Source organism: Monomorium pharaonis, chromosome 8, assembly GCF_013373865.1.
Source record: "Monomorium pharaonis isolate MP-MQ-018 chromosome 8, ASM1337386v2, whole genome shotgun sequence".
Lineage (NCBI taxonomy): Eukaryota > Metazoa > Arthropoda > Insecta > Hymenoptera > Formicidae > Monomorium > Monomorium pharaonis.
In genome coordinates, this window is record NC_050474.1 from 1,799,735 (window position 1) to 1,824,953 (window position 25,219).

At 38.3% G+C, this 25,219-nt stretch overlaps 1 protein-coding gene across 2 annotated transcripts in view; it reads left to right on the top strand.

Annotated features, from left to right (window-relative positions):
• LOC105834937 (polypeptide N-acetylgalactosaminyltransferase 2) overlaps window positions 1–25,219 on the top strand; it is a 161,804-nt gene that overhangs the window by 100,407 nt on the left and 36,178 nt on the right. Inside the window, exons 2-3 of one of the 2 annotated variants that reach the window (XM_012677795.3) lie at window positions 12,546–12,718; window positions 13,304–13,423. In XM_012677795.3, the coding sequence (XP_012533249.1) occupies window positions 12,546–12,718; window positions 13,304–13,423 (293 nt within the window). The remainder of the gene's footprint in view (window positions 1–12,545; window positions 12,719–13,303; window positions 13,424–25,219) is intronic. The other variant, XM_012677796.3, reaches the window with a different exon arrangement.

Below are 25,219 nucleotides of genomic sequence, written 5' to 3' on the forward strand. Positions count from 1 at the left end.
TATCGATGCGTATTGTATTTCACATTTTCTACCTGTACACAATGCGTTTCTTCTTGTATCGACATACAATTTGTGCATAATAATTTTTACCCGCTTAAAGAAAGGAAATTGATCTTGCGACAAAAATTAGAAATAAATATTCTAATTATGTATATACATATATATTTAATATAAAACAAATCTATGATGCAATGTGTTGATATTATTCGTTACGTAAGATAATATATGGCTGACATTGAGGCAAACGGAGAATACGAACGTATCGTCACATCTCGCGATAAGAATGTCATAAAATCATTATCTCAAGATTAATAGGAGATAATATAATTTATCGCGACATACAAAATCCTTTACGGCCGATGAGAAACTTGTTACATCGGGCATTCGTAGATAATGAGATAGTTGTCGCGCGACGAAATATTTCGGGCGCACTTCGCAAAACTGCATGGTAACGGAGATAAATGGAATTCTGCCGGAGATAAAGATGAAGAATCCGGGTTGACGGCCGCACGGTTTGAAACGGGGTGGCACGTGTAGCTCGTACGACGTGGCATTAATGTCTCCTATATCAGCGTGATGCATGTGGTTCTGTAGACGTGGGGCTTAGCATACAGGTCACGCTAGACGCAACTGCAACCACGTGGATTACACGAGTGGCACACTCCACCGGCGTATCTTGTATTAAAAATAGAATGCTGTGCGTGCATGTTTCGCGAAATCGAATTTCGACTTTACGTGATCGGCAATAAGTATCGCATTTTTAAGTTAAATAAAAAAAAAATAGAAAGAACCAAAAAAACTTTTTTTATATCTACATAACGACTGATACTTACGATGGCAATAGAAATTAATTGTTACACTTATCAATTATTGCAAAAATGTATAAAATTTATTTACGTTTAATTACACAGTGGCTTTAGCGTACTTTTATATTTAGAATTTCGAAAACAAAAACTTATGAGAAATCTACCGCGGAATATTTTAATTCTGATGTTTTATCTTTAAAGCGAATTAACTCGAAATATAAGAAACCATATAAGAAAGCGCTAATTGAATGTCTAACTTTATTAAAACGTAATGTTTGAGGAGCTCGAGTTTTTTGTCTGCATCATCGTCCATGGGAAAAAATGCATTTATTTATGCTGCTACGGCACGTTAAAAAACCGCCGAACTTTGTAAGTTATCTTTCGCTGACCTGGTTTTGTCTGAAAAAAATTCACCGCTTCTCAAGGGTTCCAGATTACGAGTTAGCAAACGTGATTCCACGATACCATTACGTGCAGTTTCATGCGGTGTGGAAAAAAGGTAGACAGAGAGAATCAGAAAGAGAGTGAGATTGGGAGAGGTCGAAAAATAGAGGGAAACGACGGGGCGCAAGTTGTATCCTCGGTTTCTTCTCATCGCGGTGCATCGCGGTACGCTTGTTCACATCCGAGCGAACAGGAAGATCGATAAGAAACGTCGTTTCGTTAAGTGTCGAGGTCGCTTCAGTCTTCTGGCCATGGTCGATCGAGACCGAAGGTGGAAATGACAGTCATTCCATTGGGTTCTTACTATTGTTCCCGTATCTATTGGGACTGGTTTACTCAACCCTTTCGCTGCCAGTCGGTGGCATCGAGTCGCTATCGGGGACACTAATGCCGTGCAGTACTTGCGCTGAATTCTTCGTCTTTGTCTCGCGCACAATGGGTTTTGTTTCGAGAGAAATTTCGTGAGCGCCGCAGTCGGTTTACTCTGCACACCGTGGCTGTCAACAGGCGATAAGTAGTAATGCATCCCCCGAATTTTTGAAGCAGAAGAAAAAAGTTAAATCACGAGCAGTTATTATAGGTACACTGAAAGAAAAATGTCGAAGTATTGAGAACCAGTCATGTCTTGTAACGTTTTCTTCGATATTTATTTGTTATAAAAAAATTTATTTGTAAAAACGAAATATACATTTCGGTAAAATATTCCGTGAAATATACTTCTGAAATATATTTTGTAAAATATGTCTTATTTAAAAAGATAACTCCAGTGTGCGTAAAAATAATTTATTTACTAGAAATAAAACATTTAATTCGAAAGAAATAAACATTTGCCCTATTTAAGTAAACTATTTATTAGAGAAAAATAATTAAAAATTTTTTGTAGGAAATAGTGTATATATTTTACTCCAAAAAAATTTTATTTCTAAGAAATAAACCAATTAAATAAGAAAGATGAGATGCATTTCTTAGAAATATATATTTTGTTTTCACAAATAAATTATTTTATAACAAATAAATATCGAGGAAGACGTTATAAGAAATATTTGGTTCTCAATACTTTGACATTTTTCTCTCAGTACATTGGTTGCTTTTATAAAATTTTCTATCAAATGGATTTACAGCCATTCTAAGATTTTTATACGATTTTAACGTTGAACTTTATTCCTCAATGTATTGTGAAAAACCCCTTTCCAAATAAAACATTATCATAACTACATTTCTAACTACATTTCTATCGATCAATAATTAAATGATTATAAAAAATTCTTCTACATGGAAAGAACAGTTTTCCTGAAATATCGAAAAATTTGTCACAGATCTGAATATAATTTAGTCAGATTAAAAATAATTATGATTTGATGAATTAAAATAATTATAAAGGACGTTCAAGTATAATGAGCAAAACGATTTTTGACATTCTACAATCAGTTTAGGCGTTTTACATAATTATTTTTATGTTTAACAGAAAGTATTTTCAGATCTATCTAGCTAAATTTTTAAATACTTTAGCAAAACCTTTCTTTCCGTGTGCAAAATTACATATAATTTTAATATAGATAATTCTTATAAAATTAACAGTGATACACTTTATTGTAGTTAACAATTTTTTCTGTTTTAATATTATTCACAGAAAGAATAAGAGAAAGAGAAACAAGAAAAAGAGAATGTCTTTTATTTCATATAATACGGCAGATAATCGAAGTCTCTCCGCGAACAAATAGTCTTCTGTACATGACATCGGATTTCACTGTCGGCAGTACATCTCAGGATGTTGGCCTGCCTTTCGTAGAAAGATTCGAAGAGGCAGCTGCTATTGTTACCAGTTAATTAAGGGAATTGATGAAAGATTAAGCAATTCCTTTCGTCTTGCCGGAGCTCCTCGCGTCTTACTTCCCCATTATTCCATTTTCGTGTTCCATCCTCTCTTCATTCGTCGTGTACTCAGGCACGATCGAGGACGTATTGTGTACCAGAATTGAAGCACTTCTGTATAGACTTACGCATCCTTCAGAGGAAGGAGAAAATTTGCACGATTAGATTGTACACACGGAAAAAATCCTTCTTTCAATGAGAACTTTAATGTTTTATTGGTTTTTCTCATAGTGAAATTGATTATTTTGATATAATTTTTCAAAATAATAAATATAGAATAAAGAAATAATTTGATTAAATATGAAACAAACGATTATTTATTATATTTTAATGTCGCTGTAGTATAAATATTTTTTTATTTTAATAAATAATTAAAATATAAATTGTTTGATGGCTAGATGGCGCCTGGCTGCACGTTTTATAAATAAATGTTTATTATTAGTTTGCTCACGGTGGATGGTCCTTGGTTTTGAATTTTAACGGGGAATTTGATTACAGAATCCGTACAATATTCAGTTGGATGCATCGAAAACAAGCGCGTATGAAAAGTGAGAGAACTAGTAATTATCAATAAATTTCTGTTACGCGGCAATACGCCAAACAAATTTAATATTAACGAAGGATTATATTACAGTACACTATCGAACGATCTCTGTGGTTTAAATGCCGCAACTTCCGTAATTCAATATTTTGCGATTTTATTGTAATCTACGTTCATTCTTTCGCGCGAAGCGGCACATTCACGTTGTTAGTTATTGGCAAAACGGTAATACCATTTACGAATATACAGTCATAAAGTTGTAATTTACACTCAGCAAAGTCCATATATTGTACAAAATTGCAGCAGTGAAGATTATCTTAATTGAAATGACGTGTATGTGTTAACGCAGCATGATTAAAACCGTTCTATCAAGAAATCCTGTATATTATTAATTAACATCAACGTGGAATCAAGAAAGAATACAGCAGATAAATATACATACATACAAATTGTAAAAAGGGAAAGAAGAAAAAAGTATAAAATGTGACATGGAAAGGAATATATTTAATATATCCGTCTGCTTTCTCTCTCTCTCTTCGATGTACGGCATTCTCCTGGTGGCAACGTGACGGAAGTATGTATCTTAAATTCCCTTAAGTCAGAGACCCACGTTATGACGCTAAGTTGATTGCTGTGGAAACATTAAATTATCTGAAAGCTCGCGGTCCAGTCTGCAATCGTCCGAAACCGCTACAGGTGACACGGGACGAGCCGACCATTAACCGCAAGAGCCCAGTGTACACAGAATGGTCGTTCCGTGAAGGACTGAAGCGGGCCATCGGCTAACTGGATTTACCGGTCTGGTCGAATTTGCTGCGAAATTAACCCTTTGTAACCATAACATGCGTTAATGCGCTTTTCTTAATTGGACGACGTGCGTAATGGCTGATTTCGCTGAAAACCGAACGCACATTCAGTCTACATTAAAAACTAAATCCATATTTGCATATCGTTATCTTGAGTTTGCATTTAAGTCTCCCATTTTCAGATTTTACCAGTAAAAACTGACCGAGAGAATATATTCAGTATTCAGTACATACTCTCTTTTCGCCTTCATTTTCATCTATATTAGAACACTCCCCAGTTAAACTTTAGTCTTACTTCAGCTCGCTTTATTCAGCTGCCACGTACGTCCAATTAAGACTGACAGACGTGAGAATAGATTGTTTCATCCTACACGCAATTTTCTTGCCGATTCCTTCGTTCATCCCGAGAACTTGACGAGCTGTCGTGTAAAAGATGTGGAAGCAGACAATTTTTTTATCCTATCTAAAAAAAGGCATGTAAAGTCGATTGCTCGCATTTCTCGAAGTTTATTATTGTCGCTTTTCCGCGATGCCGATTGGTTCTTTCGCTGCGCATACTTCGTGTTGCAAGAGTAGCTGTCATTGCAATTTTGACAGCTGTCAAATTTGTATAAATATTATTTATACATTTATTGTTGTAATTTATTTTTAAAAAGTAAAAAATAAAGAGTTAAGTAGCGCGCGCGAAGCGAGGAGGGAGCACGGAGTGAGCGAGTGAGTGAGCGAGGAGTGAGCGAGTGAGTGAGCGAGGAGTGAGCCGGGAGTGAGCCGGGAGTAAGCCAGGAGTGAACGAGGAGTGAGCGGGGAGTGAGCGAAGAGTGAGCCGGGAGTGAACGAAGAGTGAGCGAGGAGTGAGCGAGGAGTGAGCTAAGAGTGAGCAAGGAGTGAGCCGGGAGTAAGCCAGGAGTGAGCCGGGAGTGAGTCAGGAGTAAGCCAGGAGTGAGCCAGGAGTGAGCCGGGAGTGAGCGAGGAGTGAGCCGGGAGTGAGCCGGGAGTGAGCGAGGAGTGAGCGAGGAGTGAGCGAAGAGTGAGCCGGGAGTGAGCCGGGAGTGAGCCAGAAGTAAGTCGGGAGTAAGCCAGGAGTGAGCCAGGAGTGAGCGAGGAGTGAGCCGGGAGTGAGCCAGGAGTGAGCCGGGAGTGAGTCAGGAGTGAGCCAGGAGTGAGCGAGGAGTGAGCCGGGAGTGAGCGAGGAGTGAGCCGGGAGTGAGCGAGGAGTGAGCCGGGAGTGAGCGAGGAGTGAGCTAAGAGTGAGCGAGGAGTGAGCCGGGAGTAAGCCAGGAGTGAGCGAAGAGTGAGTCAGGAGTGAGCAAGGAGTGAGTCAGGAGTGAGCGAGTGAGCGACTGGCTGGCTGGTTGGCAGTGAGTGAGTAAGTGATTGAGTAAAGAATGAGTGAAGAGTGAGTGAGTGAGTGAAGAGTGAGCCAGGAGTGAGCCAGGAGTGAGCCGGGAGTGAGCGAGGAGTGAGTCGGGAGTGAGCCAGAAGTGAGTCAGGAGTGAGCCAGGAGTGAGCTAAGAGTGAGCGAGGAGTGAGCGAGTGAGTGAGTGAAAAAGGGAGGGAGGGAGTGAGCCAACGAGCGAGCGTAAGTAGATAAATATGTAGCTGGGTAGCTAGGTAGCTAGGTAGCAGTAAGTATGCAAGTAGGTATGTATGTTGGTCTGTATGTATCTAAGTAGGTATGTAGGTATGTATGTATGTATGTATGTATGTATAATATGTATAATTAAACTTTACATTTTTTATTCAAAATTGCCGAAGACGTTTGATTTATGTAAACGAAAGATAGAGAAGATCAAATTGCAATTATTATTATTTTTAAAGTGAAAAGTCAAATAGCGCGCGCGCAGCGCGCGCCTGTAATGTTCTAGTAAAGATAAAATTGAGATTGCTGTTCGGTCTACAGTGATTCTTGATGTGCTGAATATAATTTTTCTATTAATTTAAGATTTCTAATTCATGTATAAATTACACGCTGACAATTTTGTCTTAAAACACAACTACTAACTCACAAGTATCTTTAAAATCAATCTTTTTCGAAAAAAAAGAACTGTAAATAATTTATTGCGAAAAATAATACTCAGCCAGAATTCGACCCTGGAACTCCCAGCATTTTGTGTGGGCGTCTTCCCAAATTCGACTACCGAGACACTTTTTTCTGTTATTCTCCACGATATTTAATCCCAAGATCAGATCGGTCGACGCCGCAAATTTAATACCGACGTCGTGTCCAAGTGTCATCCCGCCTACTTTGTCTGCTTTCGGGCAAATCCGTTTCCGCCGCCACGGACAGTTTCTATATGCAAATCTACTCATAACTCAGCGAAAACATATCGGACGGGTCCGGTGTTCTCGGTGCCGTGTGTATTTCCCTTGCTGTTCTCCTACCCTCCACTTCGCCCTTCCTGCTCTTCACTTCGCACTCCGTCGATCCGAAATGTCTGCCGACAAGCGCCCCTCCGGAGATGGAAATCGCAGAAAATTCCACGCCCCCGACAAAATTACGACAGGGTGTGTATTGAGAAAGAAACAGTCGCTGTCGAACTCCTACAGTCCATATTTTCACATGGACGACACGTAGACAGAACTTTCTTCTTTTTCCAGTCGTACACTATTTGTTATCAGTTTTATCTCTCCTGTACGAAAATAAGCGAACGTGTTCGATCCAGTGAATGAGTAGTATAAAACGTTTTCTTTATCTTGGAAAGCAATGGCGATTTATATTCGATCCCGAAATAATTCGCAAAAATTGCTACACGTAATTGTTTTATAGAATGTTAAAATTTTGCGTTATATATTATATAAATATAATTATCTATGTCTATTAAAATATTACAAAACGTAAATATGAATTTTACTTTTTAATTAGACAGACAATAATAATTTATAATTGTGAACAGTACAAATAATTTTAAATTTCAATTATTTTATTTATTTGTAATATAAAAGAAGTTATTTTGTATTCTTTAATTTTAATTTTATTTTTGCACAACATATTATATTCTCAAATAAAAGAGAGGTGTTGGTTAAGATATTTCTTGAAAGTAAAATGTACCAGACAAGCAAATTGCATGCTGTCTTGTGAATAATATACCCTTTTGTTATAAACGAAGTATAGAAACACATCACAGACTATCTTTTGGCTTTTTCGTTTTGATCTTTAATAGATAAGAAGATTACTTTGAGGCATTTTGACTTTTTGATATAAATAAGAAGGAAGAACAACATATATTTTGTGTGTGTATGTGTGTGTGTGTATTACATATTATACATATATACGCAATGGATTTTATGATTGATAGAAATTGAAAAGTTGCATGTTTCAATTAAGACATGTAGCTTACTGCAGCTCTTGTATTGTAAAACGATAAAATACATTAAAAAATTCTTTCAAAATAAATTAAAATGTAAATTTTTTATTACAATATTTATAAATAACAGAATAGATTGTAAAATATACCAAAAATTTTATGTTTCGATAATCATTAAATAATCATATAAATAATATTTGTAATTGAATCGTGCTTAATCAAAACAAGTTATACAATATAACTGTGAAATTAATAAATATAATTTTATTCTACATTCCGAAATAAAATAAGAGCTTTCGGTAAATTTTCAATTGTGTTTCATCAAATGCAGATATTCAAAAATATTTTTATTTTTATATATTCTGCAAGAAATTTTCTATTTCCAATCAATCTAAATATTTGTGATGAATGATTAGGACATCACTCATTTACTTATATGTTATAATTATACTTGTTTCACTAGCGATTAATCTATTATCTTTTTTGTCTTTTTGTTTTTATGTATTTATACTTATATTTTTTTAATATTATTTTTTTATATGTAAAAAAATTATATTAAATACAGAAAAATTATATTGAAAAAAAGACAAATGTATTTGGTTTCCTAGAAGATTATGTATTTTTACGCAAAACGATATAATATTTTTCATATTTTGTTTACATATTACATTACAAACGAAAGGATATAATTATCCCAATGATCCAATGATATAATTATCTCCACCAAAGAAGGATTTAAATTGTAATATTACATACCTAAATTGCAAATAATCAAACTGTTACAAATAAACAATAATTCCCGGTGACTTCGCGTTTATGCCTCGTTATCATTCGCGATGTGATGAAGCTCTCTTTTCATCAATTTATGTGCTCATATCAAAGCGTCCTAATAATATGTCAGTAACTAGCTTACATTACAGGGTATACATGCTCTACGGCAATAGCCGCATTAATAATGCCATCCTCGTCGATAATAATCGTAAAATCACGTACCTTGGTAATATTGCGTCGATCGATTTCGGTTATTCGGCGAGATAATACAGAACAATAACGGGACGTGACATATTCGCTATTTCCTCATTTTCGTCGTAAAACCACATCGGCAGTAGTCTCCTCCTCGTCGAAGTGTCGATAAAATCTTTGTGCGCACTTGATATTTCAAGAAACGATTCGTGATTAGGTGACAAGGTGAACGTGTCGATAACGTTATCGTACTTTATTTTTATAATGGATAACGGAGGTAACGCGCACAAAATCTAAAGCATTCAATTAGCTGGCAAATAAGATCGAGCCTCTACATTATTATGATAAAACCTTCAACGTAAATTGATGGATAACCAAAAATTGATAGAGACACGCGAAACTTGGCGTCATTTCATTTATTGACGTTAATCATCTGCTGACCTCGGGACAATGTAACTTTGGCGAACTGTGTCTAAGTACGCGTCGCGGTATAATCAAGAAAGTGTCATGACAATGACAAATTAACGCGCGGCGGGAATCACGGCATCTCTAGCGAATGCATATTTAAAGAAGCTTAAGCGCGCGCGTGCAAATCGACGCAAATCGATCAACAACGGCTGCTACGAAGTTTTGCGGCAATTACGCGCGTAAATAGCATTATCGGATGCTAACTGGCTAAGTTTTAATTCGGTTTCTTTAATGCGAGGGACGAGGAAGAAAGTGTCTTCTTGTTGCTTACCAAGCTGCCCTTTAAACTCTTTAATTTCCCGGAAAGAATTCCCTCCCGAATAAACTGAGAACGTTAAACGCGCATTACACGCAATACATTTCCCCACGAGAGGAGATAAGAGGAACCAAGAAACCGTTAAATTATATGCGACTCTGCGCGATCGCAGATAGTGTCGTTACACCGGTAAATGGCATAAATCAAGTCCAATCATTATTCGGAGCCAGCGTGTCCGCAGCGGCCCGCGAATCCGCCTTCGATTCGACATGCCCTGTTTCTCGCTTCTTCTTTTTATTACGCATTCCTATATCATTTTTTATACTTCCGCCACGAGTTCGTGGCAACAACAAACGTGTGTGATCTCCGCTCGCAGTTATTGTCCGAGCTCTATACATATAACCAGAAGGCGCTTCCGGCTTCGCATATCATTGCATTGGCGCATATGCAATGAACTTTATGGCAGTCACGTTTACCGCTTTTGTTCCGCAAAAAGAAATAGTATATACCTCTGCGGTGCTAACCGTTCGTGCTCGTAAAGTCAACAAAAGAAAAATCTATTCTGAAAACATGGGAGAAAGTATTAAAAAAACAGAGTCCCGATGAAAGACTGCGGTAAATTTTTTTTTTTTTAATTTACAATACGGTTGCGCGCGATTTAGGTCACGATTAATATAATCAGTTAACATTGGGTACAAATAAAATACAGAAATGTATGCAGAACAACGTTATATATAATTGTAATGTCAATGTTTTCATTTTCTGGAGAAGCTCCGAAGGTGTTGGTTTTAGCGATTCTGCTTTCAGTTTAAATAGTCCACGAATACAGCAAATTCTTGAATTTAAAATTACTGCAAATTACTGAATAAAGTAAATTTACGTGCACATTTACATATCAAAATATAATTGTATGGAAATTGTAAAAATATACGCGTCGTTTTTATTTTTAATTACAAAGTAGCATTATACCAAAGAGGGCATTTTACGCTACGATTTCTCCAGTCAAACGTGAACTTTCAAACTTAAGACAATTAAACTCGGGACCATCTCGATACTACATCTTCGCCGTAATATTACATTACACGCATGGTTAAATCCACTATGACATTATTAGATTTGCCTTCACCGAAATCCGATGAGAGAAACCGGAAACCAATATTACTGGCAGTGCTAATAGTGCCAATACGTCGCTGACGCATGAATTTGTCAATCCCGATGTGACGCGGCATAATTACGTAATCGTTACGGTGCAAATGTAAGACGGAGTTACAGACTAGTTTGAAACTTGAATACAATTGCGCAATTAGATATATACCGTAAAATCCTTTTTTTTCTGCTTTGACGGGTTTGCCCGTGCGCGATTTGCCTGACGAAGGATGGAGAAGGTGCGAGTTAAAACAATAGAAAACACTTTACGTTCATCCCTTTCGCTGACCGATAGTGACGAGGGCACTCCATGCGAATTTTATGCGACAACGCGGACATTCAGCGTCACGTGGACACCACTGCTATGGAACCGGATGCAACAGCCTGCCGCAGACTGACCCTCCGAGTGCGCTTCCGGTTGTAATTCGATCTGTGACCCGTGAATTAATATTTCATCACGGTTGCATTGCTTCACGCCCCACGCTATGTACCACCCTCCTCGCGTTTTCCTTCCTCTCCTCGCCCTTTTTAACCGGCTCCTTCCCCATCGGCTGTCGCGCCTGACGTTTTATACTTCTTCGCTTTATTCTTCGCTTCCTTTTGTTGGATGTTTTCGCGCGTGAGATCGACGTCGTAAGGTTAACGATCCGTGCTCGCGGAAAATACTGCCATTCGGATTGTAGTCGGGGGGCGCTTCCGACGGAGAAGAATCGCGGTGAAATTAACGGTTGCTCGCCCGCTTCACCGTACAATGCAATGCATTAATGGTTCTGGTGCAAAACGCACTTATCACGCTTACCCTCTATAGGTCTCAGGGCGTTTTACTGCCGTTTCTCCGGCTGCTGCGTCCATTCTGTTGTTCGACAATTGATCCGACAAAACCTCCGTTGTTTTGTTTGATCGCGCAGTCATTCGAATGCACGATCATCGAGACATAAAAAATTGACAATAGATTGTTTTAAAATGAAATAGTCGAAGGATGTTCGAAGAAAACTCGAAGATGCAACTCGAACTGAAAGATGCACGTGAGCTGGTTTATCATCTATTCGAATATTCTACGAGCATCCATTGTTTAAGCCACGAGTGTTCAACAAAAGTAATCCGACTGAAAGTAGTCCGTGCACCGCGAATGTAGCGCTGTCGATCTTTACATTTACAATTTCTCCTGGAAACGAGGACGATTTTAAGTTCGCCCACGTAACCCCGCAACTCTCGTACGTGCCGGGGTCACGCCCGTGAAAATGTCCGCTCTTATGGACGTCGAGAAGTGTCGCGGGGAATCTCCGGTGTTGCGAAGAACAGATCCGCGCGAGAATGGAGTCCCATCTCTCCCCCGGAAACCTGACGTGCGAAGTTCGATGACCTATATATCGACGGCGCACAATACATCCATCGGCAAAGGCACAATGTAACTGCGATACGAAGACCCTCGTGACTCTATGGCGGCCTCGCGAAATCAATACGGCGTATATCGATGATGTGTCAGTACGCAGACCAGACCGTCTTGCCTTACAATTGACTCCTGCGCCGAAGCCAAGTGATCGGAGTGAGGAGTCGAGGCCGAGTTACAAAGGGCTGGGGCCATCCCGCCGATCTCGGAATTGCTTGGGCGGTAGGGTGTGTTCGACGTGAATGTATATATTACATCGTATGCATTATACAGAGATAAGGTTAGCGGGTGAAAGGCTTAGAGTTTCCAAAAGATGGAAATTTATTTATACAACGATAATAAACGTTTATTGACTACAAATTCCCAGTATGCATCTCGCCCCGGACTCATTTAGTTATTATAATCAGTTGATGCAACTGACGCCGGGTCTCAGTTATAGGAGTTCCTGAAAACTCGGAAAGATTTGTTAAGTTGCAACTTTTAATGGCCATGACATCTATAGTAGTTCGAAAGTGACAAGTTCTAATTGAAAACAATGTTTTTGTTAGCAGAACGAGAACAGAGCTCTACGGTTGAAAGAGCCAGCATCCCTGGCGCTTTCCGCCGGCGGAAATTCCGGTTACATGGATCCAGACGGCACGGCCATTGTAATGTCATCCGAGCTTCTGCCGGCACCGACGCCGGATCCGAGAGTGACGTGGAATTACTTTGACGAACAGGGGTGAGTCTGGACGGTGATATTCCTTCGCTATTATTAGATTTACCTCACATAGGCACCTCATTGTAACATCATTCATTTCGCGAGCGTGTATCTTCAATGTCGGCCCGAGCCGCTCTTGTTAGACAGCATTCCAGGAAGCATTCGCGGATGTAATATTGAATTAGCTGCAGCGCGCCGAGACTTCTGGCCTCAATTCGAAGTTGGAACATCAACATTAATTATTTCGCTCGTTCAGTTCGACTCAATGACTGTTATCGCCGGGGACTCTTTTGCCACAATCCATTAACTTTCCGTAAATTGGAAACTGCATCGTGTATCGTATGCACCGCCGAGACATATCCGCGGTATTATTGCTTGCTATATTCATACATCGGAATGTTTTTTGTTTCCCGCGCCATTTCGTCGACACCGCTGTTCGCAATTATACATATAGCCGACTTGCCGTTATAATCGTTACGATAGACGTCACGTTTTATGGCGCAGCCCGTTTCGACAAACACACGCAAACCTGGATTCCAGAGTTGACGGGAGATTTCAGAAGAAATAACGAGAAGTTCACCGCCAATAATTTTCTTTGTGCAACAGGTACGTTTCAAGAGGTGGTCTACGTGCGGGCGAGGACCCATACGCCAGGAATAAATTCAATCAGGAAGCCTCTGACGGTCTTCCGAGCAATCGTGATATACCTGATACTCGTAGCGCCATGTAAGTACTTTATCTAACGTTTATCAATGTATTTGTTTTTCTTTTTTTTAATTAAACCTTATTGAAATATAAACATAAATGCTTTTTTCGATACTGCTATTATTATTAGACGTATTAGTACATTAAATAAATGTGTTAGATGCATGATTAAATATGTATTACATGTACATATCGTTAATACATTTTGCATGAATATAACATTTGTACGAATAATTTGTTTCAATATGCAAACGATACTGCGTAGATGAGTTTAATAATGCTAAATAATAAACGATGATCGATGTATCGTCGCTCGTTTCTCACAATCCGTTGCGATGTACATTCGCTTCGCGTCCATTCCATTGACAAAAACGTCGAAGGCGCATTGAAGACGATTGCTCAGAGCTACAAAATTGTCTCGTTGGAATAAATTCTCGATTCGCGTCCTCGTAAAAAGAGTCGACGAGACAAGTTTCTCATTTTTTAGATAATGCCCATACAATCGGTGAATACGATTTGCCAGACAGTTCTTACGCGAGACAAGTACCTCGGGAAGACGATAGCGAGAGGAAAATAAGAGGACGCAGAAATTGGTCTGTCGGTCGATCAACCCGTTTATACGCTACTATTGGCAGCTACGTGATTCTCTCGACGGATATTTCTCGCAAATGATCGGCAAGATATCGCGGCGTACCGTTGAGAATTCATGCGGTATCATGACAGGCTGCCATACATTCAGGCCGCCAAACAGCGGTTACTCCGCCGGAGAAGAACGGCAAGCTCTCGCAAATACTCTGAGTAGTAATATATTTCTCCCCCGTACAAATTCAATAAGGTAGTAATGATACATAGTTATTTGCAGAGAAGAACTTTCGTCCAATTATCCGGAAAATTGATGACGAAGGTAAACAGACTGTACGCAATTTCTCGCATAACGGATATTATATCTAAAAATGTTCGTTTTATTACAAACGGACTTTTTAAGTGCAACGAAGCAAAAGCACGTTTTGTATGCTCTTTTGTTAACGTCTGCATGATCAAAGTAAAATACAAGGAATCCATTTCCGCGTATGCCGCCGTAAATATCTCCAATAATTTCCTGCGAAGAGAATCCAGCATCAATCCGACGTTTATTTTATCTATCAGAAATATCATATTTTTAATAAAAAAAAAATAACAATGCACCCCAAACATATTGTGAAATATGAAACATTCGAAAAATAAAATATTCTAAATTTTAAATCAATCTTTTATTATTGCAGTTAAATGTATAAATATAAATGCATATAAATACGTAAAAATGTAATACCAAGAAATCTTACATAGGCTCAAGTTAAAATTATATAATTGGCAGTTTCTTTACGCGGTCGCAAAATATATCTGCAGATATAATTCTTCTGATCTACCTTGACGCAATTTATTCTCGTCCACTGTCTAACACAAAATTCACACAAACACACACACACACACACACACACACACACACACACACACCTTTTTATATCATGAAAAATTCAAAGGCGACATGAAGTTCCAATACATTCAGACCATCAAGGAGTTTGAGTTGCTCCCAAGAAAAGCGATAAAGCCACGATCATAAATTCCGACCGATACACATAGATCGTTGGTGTCGTTGTTACATGTCAAACCCGTTAGTCGCCCAAAACGCGTTCATGTATGAAGTCTCACGTGAAACTGTGTGTACATTTTCCGTGTTTATCATCATTGTATGATGTGTTTGCAATGAATATAAATTATAGTCGTCGATATCTGCTGTTGTATCTTGTTGCTGGAAATCATGCTAGGATTAACTGTTTGTCATAAAGATTAATCGGTTATTTCTATAATGAACGTGCTATATTGAAATTGTATCAGCAATTAGTATCTTGACGTTATTTATAATTTATTAAAAGGTCATTAAATATAATTTACATGTATTATAACATGCATAATTTGTATACTATAAAAGTAAAGAATCGTAAAGTGTCTTATAAAAAGCAAAAAATCGCAATTTATGTTTATTGAGATATAACGTTTACTGTTTTTTATTTATAATCCATGATTACAATATTGATAAGAGAATTGCGTATTTTCCCTGTTTTCTATTAGAAAAATGAAAACTGGTGTCATGTTTTGCATTATATTGACTCTACAAAGATTGTAGACAAGCTGTCTTATTGCAAATGTTATATTGCTGATGTTCTCCTTTGGTAAAGTTAGTTCTGCGTGTATTATTCCGAAAAGCACGGTTGAAAATGTCTCTACGGATGGATAGAAAAATATTACGGATCTGTACATATTACGCCATGAGATAAATCCCGCTTTAGGAAAATCGGCATAGGAACATGCATTGCAGCGCGCATTTTGCGCGAGATGAATTTTTGCGCCTTCTTACTCGCGCACAGACAGACGTGACCTCACGAAAATGCAGGAAGTCAAAGCCGGGCGAAGTTGCGAGATGAAAAAGAGATGGGACTTTTTGCCCTAAGACGAAGGTCGTAGGGAGGGTTCCGACTGGATTCTAAGGGTTAACCCGCGAGGAAGAAGCCAGTGGGACGACGGGAATTGAGGAAAGCAATAGAATTGAGTTTGCGAAGTTTTTTATGGGCGGTTCTCGTGCTTAATGGTATTGCCCGCTCTTGTTACCTTACGCGTCTAATATACCACTAATAAAAACGTAGGCTGACTTGAGGTGCTCTCGTTGATGCTGTCACCGAGTGTATGGAAGTACTATCCGCATTTGAAATTTCAATTTCTCCATGACTGACAATAGCATATAGAGGCAAAACTTGGCAACAATCATACGAGGTCAAGGAAGAAATTGACCGTAGGAAATTAGTTTCATTGTCCTAGTACAAATGAACTTTAGAACGATAGATTTTGTAACTGCTCCCATACGATAATAATCATATAATATAATCCGGAATAATCGCAATTTACAATTTGTATAATTATTTTGATGTCACGAAATTACACGGCTCAGCATCTCCTGATCAGAGAAAAACCATACTACACTCCAATCTCATAATTAATTAATTCATTATTGATGCAGCTAATATTGAATATGCCACAGTAAACTTTATATAGCATATAATATGGTGTTGTTATTAGACACACGATTAATAACCTCCTCTAATTGTCATTATGGGATTATTAAAATATATTACATGTTAATGCGAATTCTATTTATTAACAGCTTATCTTGTAATTATTTTTGTATATTTTATTGTTTCCAAAATAACATAAAGATAATTGTACTTATACTTATGGTAAAGATTTTTTTAAACATAAAAAAAGAAGAAGTAGGAAATCAGAAAAAATAATTCTTATGTTAAATACTTTACAAAATTGACATTTTTTTGTGCGTTTCAATATCAAATTAATAGTACATTTATATCGAAAGACTTAGATTGGTGAATTTATAATGCGCCCTTTTGGGACTATCTCACTCTGAAGAGGCTCTTTGTCTTCGTCGCTAAATCTAATTTTCTCCCTTCCGTCGTTGCACTCGACTATATAGTACCTCTTACGAAACAAACATAGTCAACGATGTCCGCGAAGCCCCTCAAACACGAAGTCCCAATCAATAGATATGACTTACTATCGATATATTTACTCGTACCGCCCAACTATGGATGATATTGCGCAAGACGCCATTAATTTTGCTTCAAAGCGAAAGGGGATTCGTATCAGTTTACGTCCATTTGATTAATTCTGTATAACGTGCTGTCGGGACGGATTCAGATCCGCGTGAGTTATCGGATACGATCCATGACATAAACTTCGTTTTCTCCCTGGCCCAGGCCGGTGCGCGCGCGTTGGGCAAGTAATCGCCTTGATTCCTGACGGAGTAACGCGGAGATTCTATTAGTTGCGTTGGTGCATGACCTCATGAATCACGAAAGAATCGGCGAGAAGTCCGTTGGTTTATATAAACGGTGACTGATGGGATTATATGGAATATCCGTCATTTTATAAGTTTTAGGTGCCTAGAAAGGATCGAAAGTAAATGCATCTACATCTTTTTGCAATAAAAAAAAATTTTTTGAAATTTACTAGCAAAAACAATATCTACGTTGCATATAAATTACTTTTTTAAAAATTACGCGGGACAGAAGATTATAACAAAGGAGGATACTGTCCAGTCATACATTTGTCGCTTGTATAATGTCCTCTGGGCAGCAATCGAGAAATCCGATAGCCGATAGCCAGAAACAGTACGTGAATGTTACATGATCTGCGTTGAATGAGATTACAACGTAAATGCAGTGTATCGATTGCCGAAGAGCCGACTCTGTCGCTCTTCGTTAAAAAAGTCGTTTATTAAAGAGCTTAAAATTCTCATCAGAAATATGTGCTTGACCGCGGAAGGTCTCCGAGAGAGGTCCATTCGATCACGGCGTTCATTTGCTACGTGCTACATAATATTTGACTCTCCCGACCATCGCTCAAACATTGAACTACCACGCGCGTACGAATCGAACTTACAAAGTCACCATAGTGCTCCGCAAACATCGGTATTCGTTATTGATTGCCTTCCTCTTGTAATTTCCATTATATTTACCGATGCTAGAAGATCTGCGTTATTTGCATGCCGCATACATCACGAAACTCGATATGTCGGTCGATATGCATTAAACATATCAATGCGCCGCGAACGTCAAGATAAGGATCCCGGGAGAGGTTTACGCGAGATGTATATTGGTAAATCCATCGCTGCGATTTTGAATTTCGAAAGGCCTCTAAGAAGGAAAAATCTTGTAGGAGTTGCCGTAAGAACTTGCGCATAGAAAATCATTGATCGCGAACACGAAAAGTGGCGTTATATAAATTACAACAACTTTAGTTTGTACGTAAAACTGAAATAGTATCCTGCGCAAAGACAGTGTTGCGAGTATTATTTTCCCGCGATATTTTATAAGATTTTGGGATTTTTATTTCGACATGGATTGTGCCGTCGCGCGAAGAATTATAGCCACGCCGAAAATACCAACCCCCATAGAACAAAATGTCAGGAGAAAAATTATAGGAGAAAAATAAACGTTACTTCGGCGTTGCTTCGAGGGCGATGGAACTATCTATTTGCCTGTATCTTCTGGCTGACGTAACAAGATTTCGCTACTTGCACGCGGTCTGACCGTACTCGCAGCTACTACTTCCTAGCTCGATGAACACGCGCGATTCACTTGACGCAGAAAAGAATCGATTTATCGACAATTCTGAAAATTGTATGAAAAGAAGTCTGTTTTATAAAACGAAATTATACATGCATTTTCTCTATAAAAAAAAGGAATACTTTTGTATACTTTTTTTTATTTTGAAAAAGAGACGTTGATCATGTTGCTAAATTATAATCAATACGTTTCTACGCATATCTTGTTAAAGATAAATTTACCTTAACAATAATTTTGCATCATGTTAACATTATGAAGAATTATATTTGTAATAATAATATTATAATCCATTTGTATATCACAATGATTTTGTAAAGCATTTACATAATTAACTCTACAAATGATTTGATTTATATATTAACTGTAATTTGTAGACTAATTTGATTAATTAATCACAAATTAATTTATAAAATAATAAAAGGAATAAATTGATATGAAACAATCAGTCATACGTATCGCATTTTGTTTGCAAAAAATCACATGTAAGTAGAAATTAACAGATATTTTCAATTATATATCTTTGATATTATTTATATTTCACATATTATCTGATTAACTTAACTAGATAAATGAAAGAAACGTGAATTAAAGATACGCTTAATATATATTAATTAATTTTAATGGAAATTATATGTCCAACAATACAATGCGCAATTTGAACATAAATGGAAAATCACATTTTTATTTCCTCCTCGGATTTGATAAATTATAAAACATGTTACGTGCACACATACAATGTAAGATGGATTATGCGCGATGTAGTTCTACAGGACTCAACAGTGCGTCTTGTCGTCGTTTTCTCTCTATTCTTATGAAGTAATAATTCGGTCAGCCCCAGGATACCCAAGTACACGGTCATGAATTATAACGAGAGCAGTTTTGTACTCTATTATGAGATCTTCTTAGGGTCAGGTATGCGTTGTCGTTTGATATATGACCTCCGGCCAACCTGCTGGTCCTCCGGTTCTCATTTTGCGCACCGACTGTTTTATGTCTCTTGCATTATCGATCCGCGTATGGGCTGCGTACGTCTCAGCCGTTGCAGGCATAGAAATATTTAATTCCTCTGTTTGCGATATTCCCGAGTGCATTGCAGGGAAAACGTATGCATTATGCAACAACTTCCTCGCTTCTTTTTCAAGAGACCCTGTTCTATTGACACGTTAAAGTGGAGAAAAGTAGAGAAGCCTGTCCTTCGTCACAGCAACATTTACGCGATAAAAAATAATTTTGCTATATAAGGCATTTTATTTTACGGCAGTACGTTTAGCGTTTGGAAAATTTCGCAAAGAATTACGAATGATGAGTCGAGAGTATTTCGCGGTAAGGACATTACGGCGAGTTGGTTACGCCACTGCACGTGGATAAAGCCCATGTACTCAGAAGTTATTCAAGTAAATCCGCCGGTGTCTCAGGGAGCTTTACTCGAAAGAGGCGAGCGCGGGATCGAGTCACCGGTGCCACTGATATCATCGATGGCACGACAAAGGGGTCGCCATCTTGCTCAATCCATCCGTATATTGCACAATAGCTGACCATGCACGAGCGAACTTTGCGATGAATCTGATCCCCCTGACATATTCGTATCAATAAACTGGCTTTAACGATTCTGCAATTCTGATTACTTTTGCTGACTTTTAACTTTACACAGACGAGAACTTGCTCGCTAATGTTTATGCAACTCGATCTGTCGGAAGTCAATTTGGATTGTTTCTTACAGAGAATATACCTGAACCGTTTGAAGTCCCTGTCGCTCATCGTACACTTTATTCCCGATTCTAAATTATGATAAAGGGTTTTCGACTGTTTGTCAATGATATCGGTACATTCGACTTTAATGTTTCCGCGACACACTCGCGCACTTTATTAAAAGTTCGGCCAACAAATTGCGACCGGAGTGCTCGATTTCTCGAAATGAATTTCCCGGGATTTCTCAGAGGGCCGCCAATGAGAGCTTCACGCGACACGGAGAAAGTCGAATCACGTCAGCAGGCTAGGAAGATTCTCAGAGCCCCGCGCGACAAAAGATGCCATCTTGTCCAATGCACTTGGCTGACACAATGAAGTTTCGTCCCTATCTAGCCGTTACTGCCTGTGTCAGCACTTGCATAAGCGGCGTCGTCGCCTGGCGAATGTACGACACGGTGTAGAAGATTCCGATGCGAGATTCCGTTCATCCCGAAACGAGCTCGGGCCTTCGTCGCTCCGCGAAAGGGAAAAAGAGAGAGGGAGAATGAGAGAGGACGTATGTATGTGTGCGAAAACACAGCGTGCCCACAGGAGCGGTCCGCGAAACGAATCCCCGGCGTTCGTCCTCCTACCGACTTCGTCGTCGCGGCATCGCGAGGAGGAAACCGATTTCTCAGTCGAAAAACTCTCCGTTCCGCCGTTCCGAGCTCGCGGGAAAGTGCTCGTTTCGCGATATCGGCGCCGATAGAAACAATTTCGCCGACGATTCCGACTTCACGGGCGACGCGCTCGAATGCGCACGGGATTCGCAGGCGCCGCGATCGCGGCCGTTTCATAAACTCCGACGTTATTTCCGCGAGCGCGTTTCTTTCGCTCGCGCTTCTTAAAGAGTCGTCATATTGACCCTATCATGTACCGCAAGAGCGATAAATTCTGATAAGATATTGCATTATCCCATTTCTGTCGTTATTATTTACGACCTGTCATGTAAAGTCTATTAGAAGTTAGCTCCCCATTTCAGATAAAAAGAAAAAACTTGGACGGCCGCAAGTTTTATACGAAACTATGACTTCATTTAATTTTGTAAAATATCTACATAAATCGTACATTTATATAAAACTTATAAAAAAAACTAATATGGTTATTATAATTGGAAATGTGCGAACATGCGTAAATTTCAGAAACTTTTTTGGACGCGTGCAACACTTTTATCAACTTACTTCTCGAGCTTTCTGTAAATTCTCTTCCTACGAGAATGTTAACGTGAAACAAAACAATTTCGCAGACAGACGTGCCCACATGAATGCCGGACGTGTGCGAGTCGTTGCTCCAGGTCGTACCGTTTGCGCGCTTTACGTCCAGGAGTCTATTGTAGCGAACATCGTCTTAAGACGCCATTTTCAGATAAGGCGGAGTCCGGGATAAACGGATTTTTCAACTGAAAAATTCTATAACCACTTTGGTGCGCGGTGACGATATTGGCGTGGCACGGAAGCTCTCGAACGCTGATTCGCCTTCCACAGTATGGAGTCCGACGCACGACTTTCGCAGCGACTGCTACAACTGTCCGATACAGTGACTGTCACGCTCAGACAGTAAATTCGATAGAGCCTTTTTTATCGGACGATATCGTGGCGTGCCCTTATTCGGATGCCATTTACACTAATTTTATACAGTCGAAGAAATATGTCAAAACACTGTCTATTCCATTCTCCACTTCTCCGCTCTTTTGTATGGCGTAATATATATTCTGTAAAGCATTGATTACACGTTTCTTCGTTCCTTCTTTTTGTAAAGTACTTGCAATTGTAATAACTTGAAATTTAAAAATTGAAAATTTTGATAAAATATCTTAAAGAACGTATAATTTACCACACGTTATGATAATTTCTACTATATTATAAACATATCTTTTGTGTGAAGTAAATTTTGTTGCATATTTTATTGATTATATTGATAAATTATATTAACAAGTTAAAATATTATTAAAAGTCTATGAATAATTTATGAGAGTGCATAAAGAATCGTAAAAAAGAGAGAAGAAAAATCGATAAAGTACCGGGGAAATTCTTTTACAAAAATAATTCAGAGAGGGAGTTCTAATTTCCTAAGGGTTCGAACAATGGATCCAGTATCCTCGTAAACTTTATTACCGGTAAAGACAGATCCCACAGTGTACACTCAAGAATGACTCTCTTCGCGTTTCCTCGTGTTTGCGGCGACCCATTTTTATCGTTGCACCTGCTGACGCCTTTTACATCTCCTCGGCGCACAAAAGCTAGGGAGTGCTATCTTACCTTAAAATATCTTAAAAGTATCTTAAAAATGAGTACTTCCGCGATTCAATTTAGCCGCGGCAATAAACAACCGCCTTTCTGAAGTGAATCTTTTTACGAGCACAGTGAAAATCATTTTGCGCACTCTCGGGACCTCGTTCTGTTGCCGGTAATACCGCATCCCGATTACGTCGTTGCATCACGATAAGTTCTCAGCGAGCGCGTTAGTAAAAATTATTTAAAATCTCTCGCGCGGAATCGAACGGTCTAGCGATTCCATCGCGCGATGAGATCGTGTGATATCGAAGATCGGCCGGCAATCGTTTCTACTGCGCTGAAAATTCGACGGAAGATATTAAAAATGCTTTCGCGGAACTATCGGGTAACCCAGATTCATTATTGGATTTCTACACATTTTTTTCCCGTTTGTGTGGGAATCACTGTGGAAACATTTCGAGTGATCGTACGATTCCGGTGCCAACGTTAATGCTGTTATGATATCAAATTGTATTTTTCGAATATCAGAGGCGCTTCTAGAATTTCATTCAATTATCGTTTTTCTATACTATGGTTTTCGGAAAAAGAAATAAAGCTAACGCAATAAAAATTCATTTTGATCACTAAATTATAGCTTGTATTTATATAACAATTATATAGAGTATCCGGGAAGATAATTTGAAGTATTTTCTCATAATCTGAAATTCTGACTTTAAATATTACAATCAAGTTAGAATTTATAAATTAACGAATTTTTATTTATTAATGTATTCATTATTGCATCTTTACCTATTATTAATTTTTATTATCTTACAAAACTCTTTATAATACATTGTATATAAAAATGTTATTATGTAAAATAAATAACACTGCTTAGTGTAACAAAATTAATACGATCGCTTAACTAAAATTTTCTTTTTTACTAACTTTTTATGCAGAGGGATAAGAATGAGAAAATAGATATAATCTGGCTATATTTTTCAATTGAAAATCATTGTTTCCAGCAACGTACACCATCTTTTCAGCCGTGTATTTTCCGACATTGCAACAGTTAGTTCTGTCGCCGTACGAATTGGTCTCTACGACTGGAAATATCCCAAGGGGTACCTATATCCTTTGCTTCCCAGCAATTTCCTGTATAAACGCTGGTAGCTACTTTTACAATAACCATAGTTATACGACAACGTGGAAGTTTTTTTATAATCGCTTGGGATTTGAGTCGGATTCTATTTTGTAACTTCGCAAAGCTTACGACATACGCGTACCTATTACATTGACCAATCATAAATAATATTACGTAGTATAATTCTACAAATTCTCGTATCTTTACACGCTTTACGTGATTTTAATATATAGCTTTTAATTAAATCACGTAACCAGTATTTAGTTTAAACTTATCTGCTTGATATAAATCTCAGTTTCGTTTAAATAAGAACGTTTTTTTGATAAATTAATGTTCTGTATTTTAAATATAAATAACTTGTGTATAGATCTTTTGAGTACATTTTATCTACGAAGTGAATTCAAGCGTAGTTTCTTTGAAGTGGGGATGTCGGAAAGAATGAAAGAAATATTTCTTCTTTTGATATGAGCATGGGAAGATGTAACCATCTTTTTCAGGGGTCCGGAATGCTTTCAAAATCTCATTTCATAATGTCTACGATTCCATGTGTAGCGTGATATTTTATATGAATAATGCGCGGCGATATCCCAACATTCCTTTTTACGTCATATATCTTTGCGTTACACATAATATGAAAATTTCTACCTCCAAGGCATAGCACATATATATCTAGATACGTGATCTTTACTAAATCTTCTTATTCCGACATTTCATTCAACGACACCTTACGAATAACGTTTATCGTAACATCTGCTCCAGTATTTATTCAATACATTATTCTATCTATAATGTAATGTTAAAAATATGTAAAAGTGAAATATGTTCCATGATATAATTTAACAAATAGCCCGACCTAGATTTATTTGTTTTCAATTGTTACATGAATGTACTTTTTAAAATCAATAATATTAATTTAACTGTTTTTACAAATATACATCCGCTCGCCTATACTGAACAAATAATTATTTAACTTACAATATTGAATGATATATTGGCTTTTTTTTTCTCATATATTATAACTTCTGTGATTAACGATGAATGCATTAAAGTCAAACGCAACTAAATTTACGCCGTTTACGTTTCGCCGCAATGGAAAGCTTCCCGGCACTCGTTTCTTGCCACCACCTGCGATCCGGGATAAACCGGAAAACTCCGCCGTGGCACAGAGGAACCAGTCATTACGAGGGACTCGCTGTTAACGCTGGGAACTGCGGGTAATTAGGAAGCCGCTCGTAAATAGCGCGCTCCAGCGCGGCATGCCGGTCGGGACTCACGCGCGTTAGAACGAGGCAAGGTAGACCGCATTGAGAAAAGAAAGGAAGAGAAGAAAAAGAATTAGTGGTCCGCTTAACTCCGGAAATCTGTTATATTGACCTCGCGTTTCTTCGCCGGCGCGGCGTGGAAGTGGATAGAGTCTTCCCTCGGTTTCCATCGAGAGGATCTCATCGACGTGCCACCCAACTCGGTATTCGAGCGAGACTGAAGCCGGATAAAGGAAAAGCTGGTGAGTTTTCCGCATATCCGTCATTTCCTTCTTGCCATTATCCTCTTCAAAAGT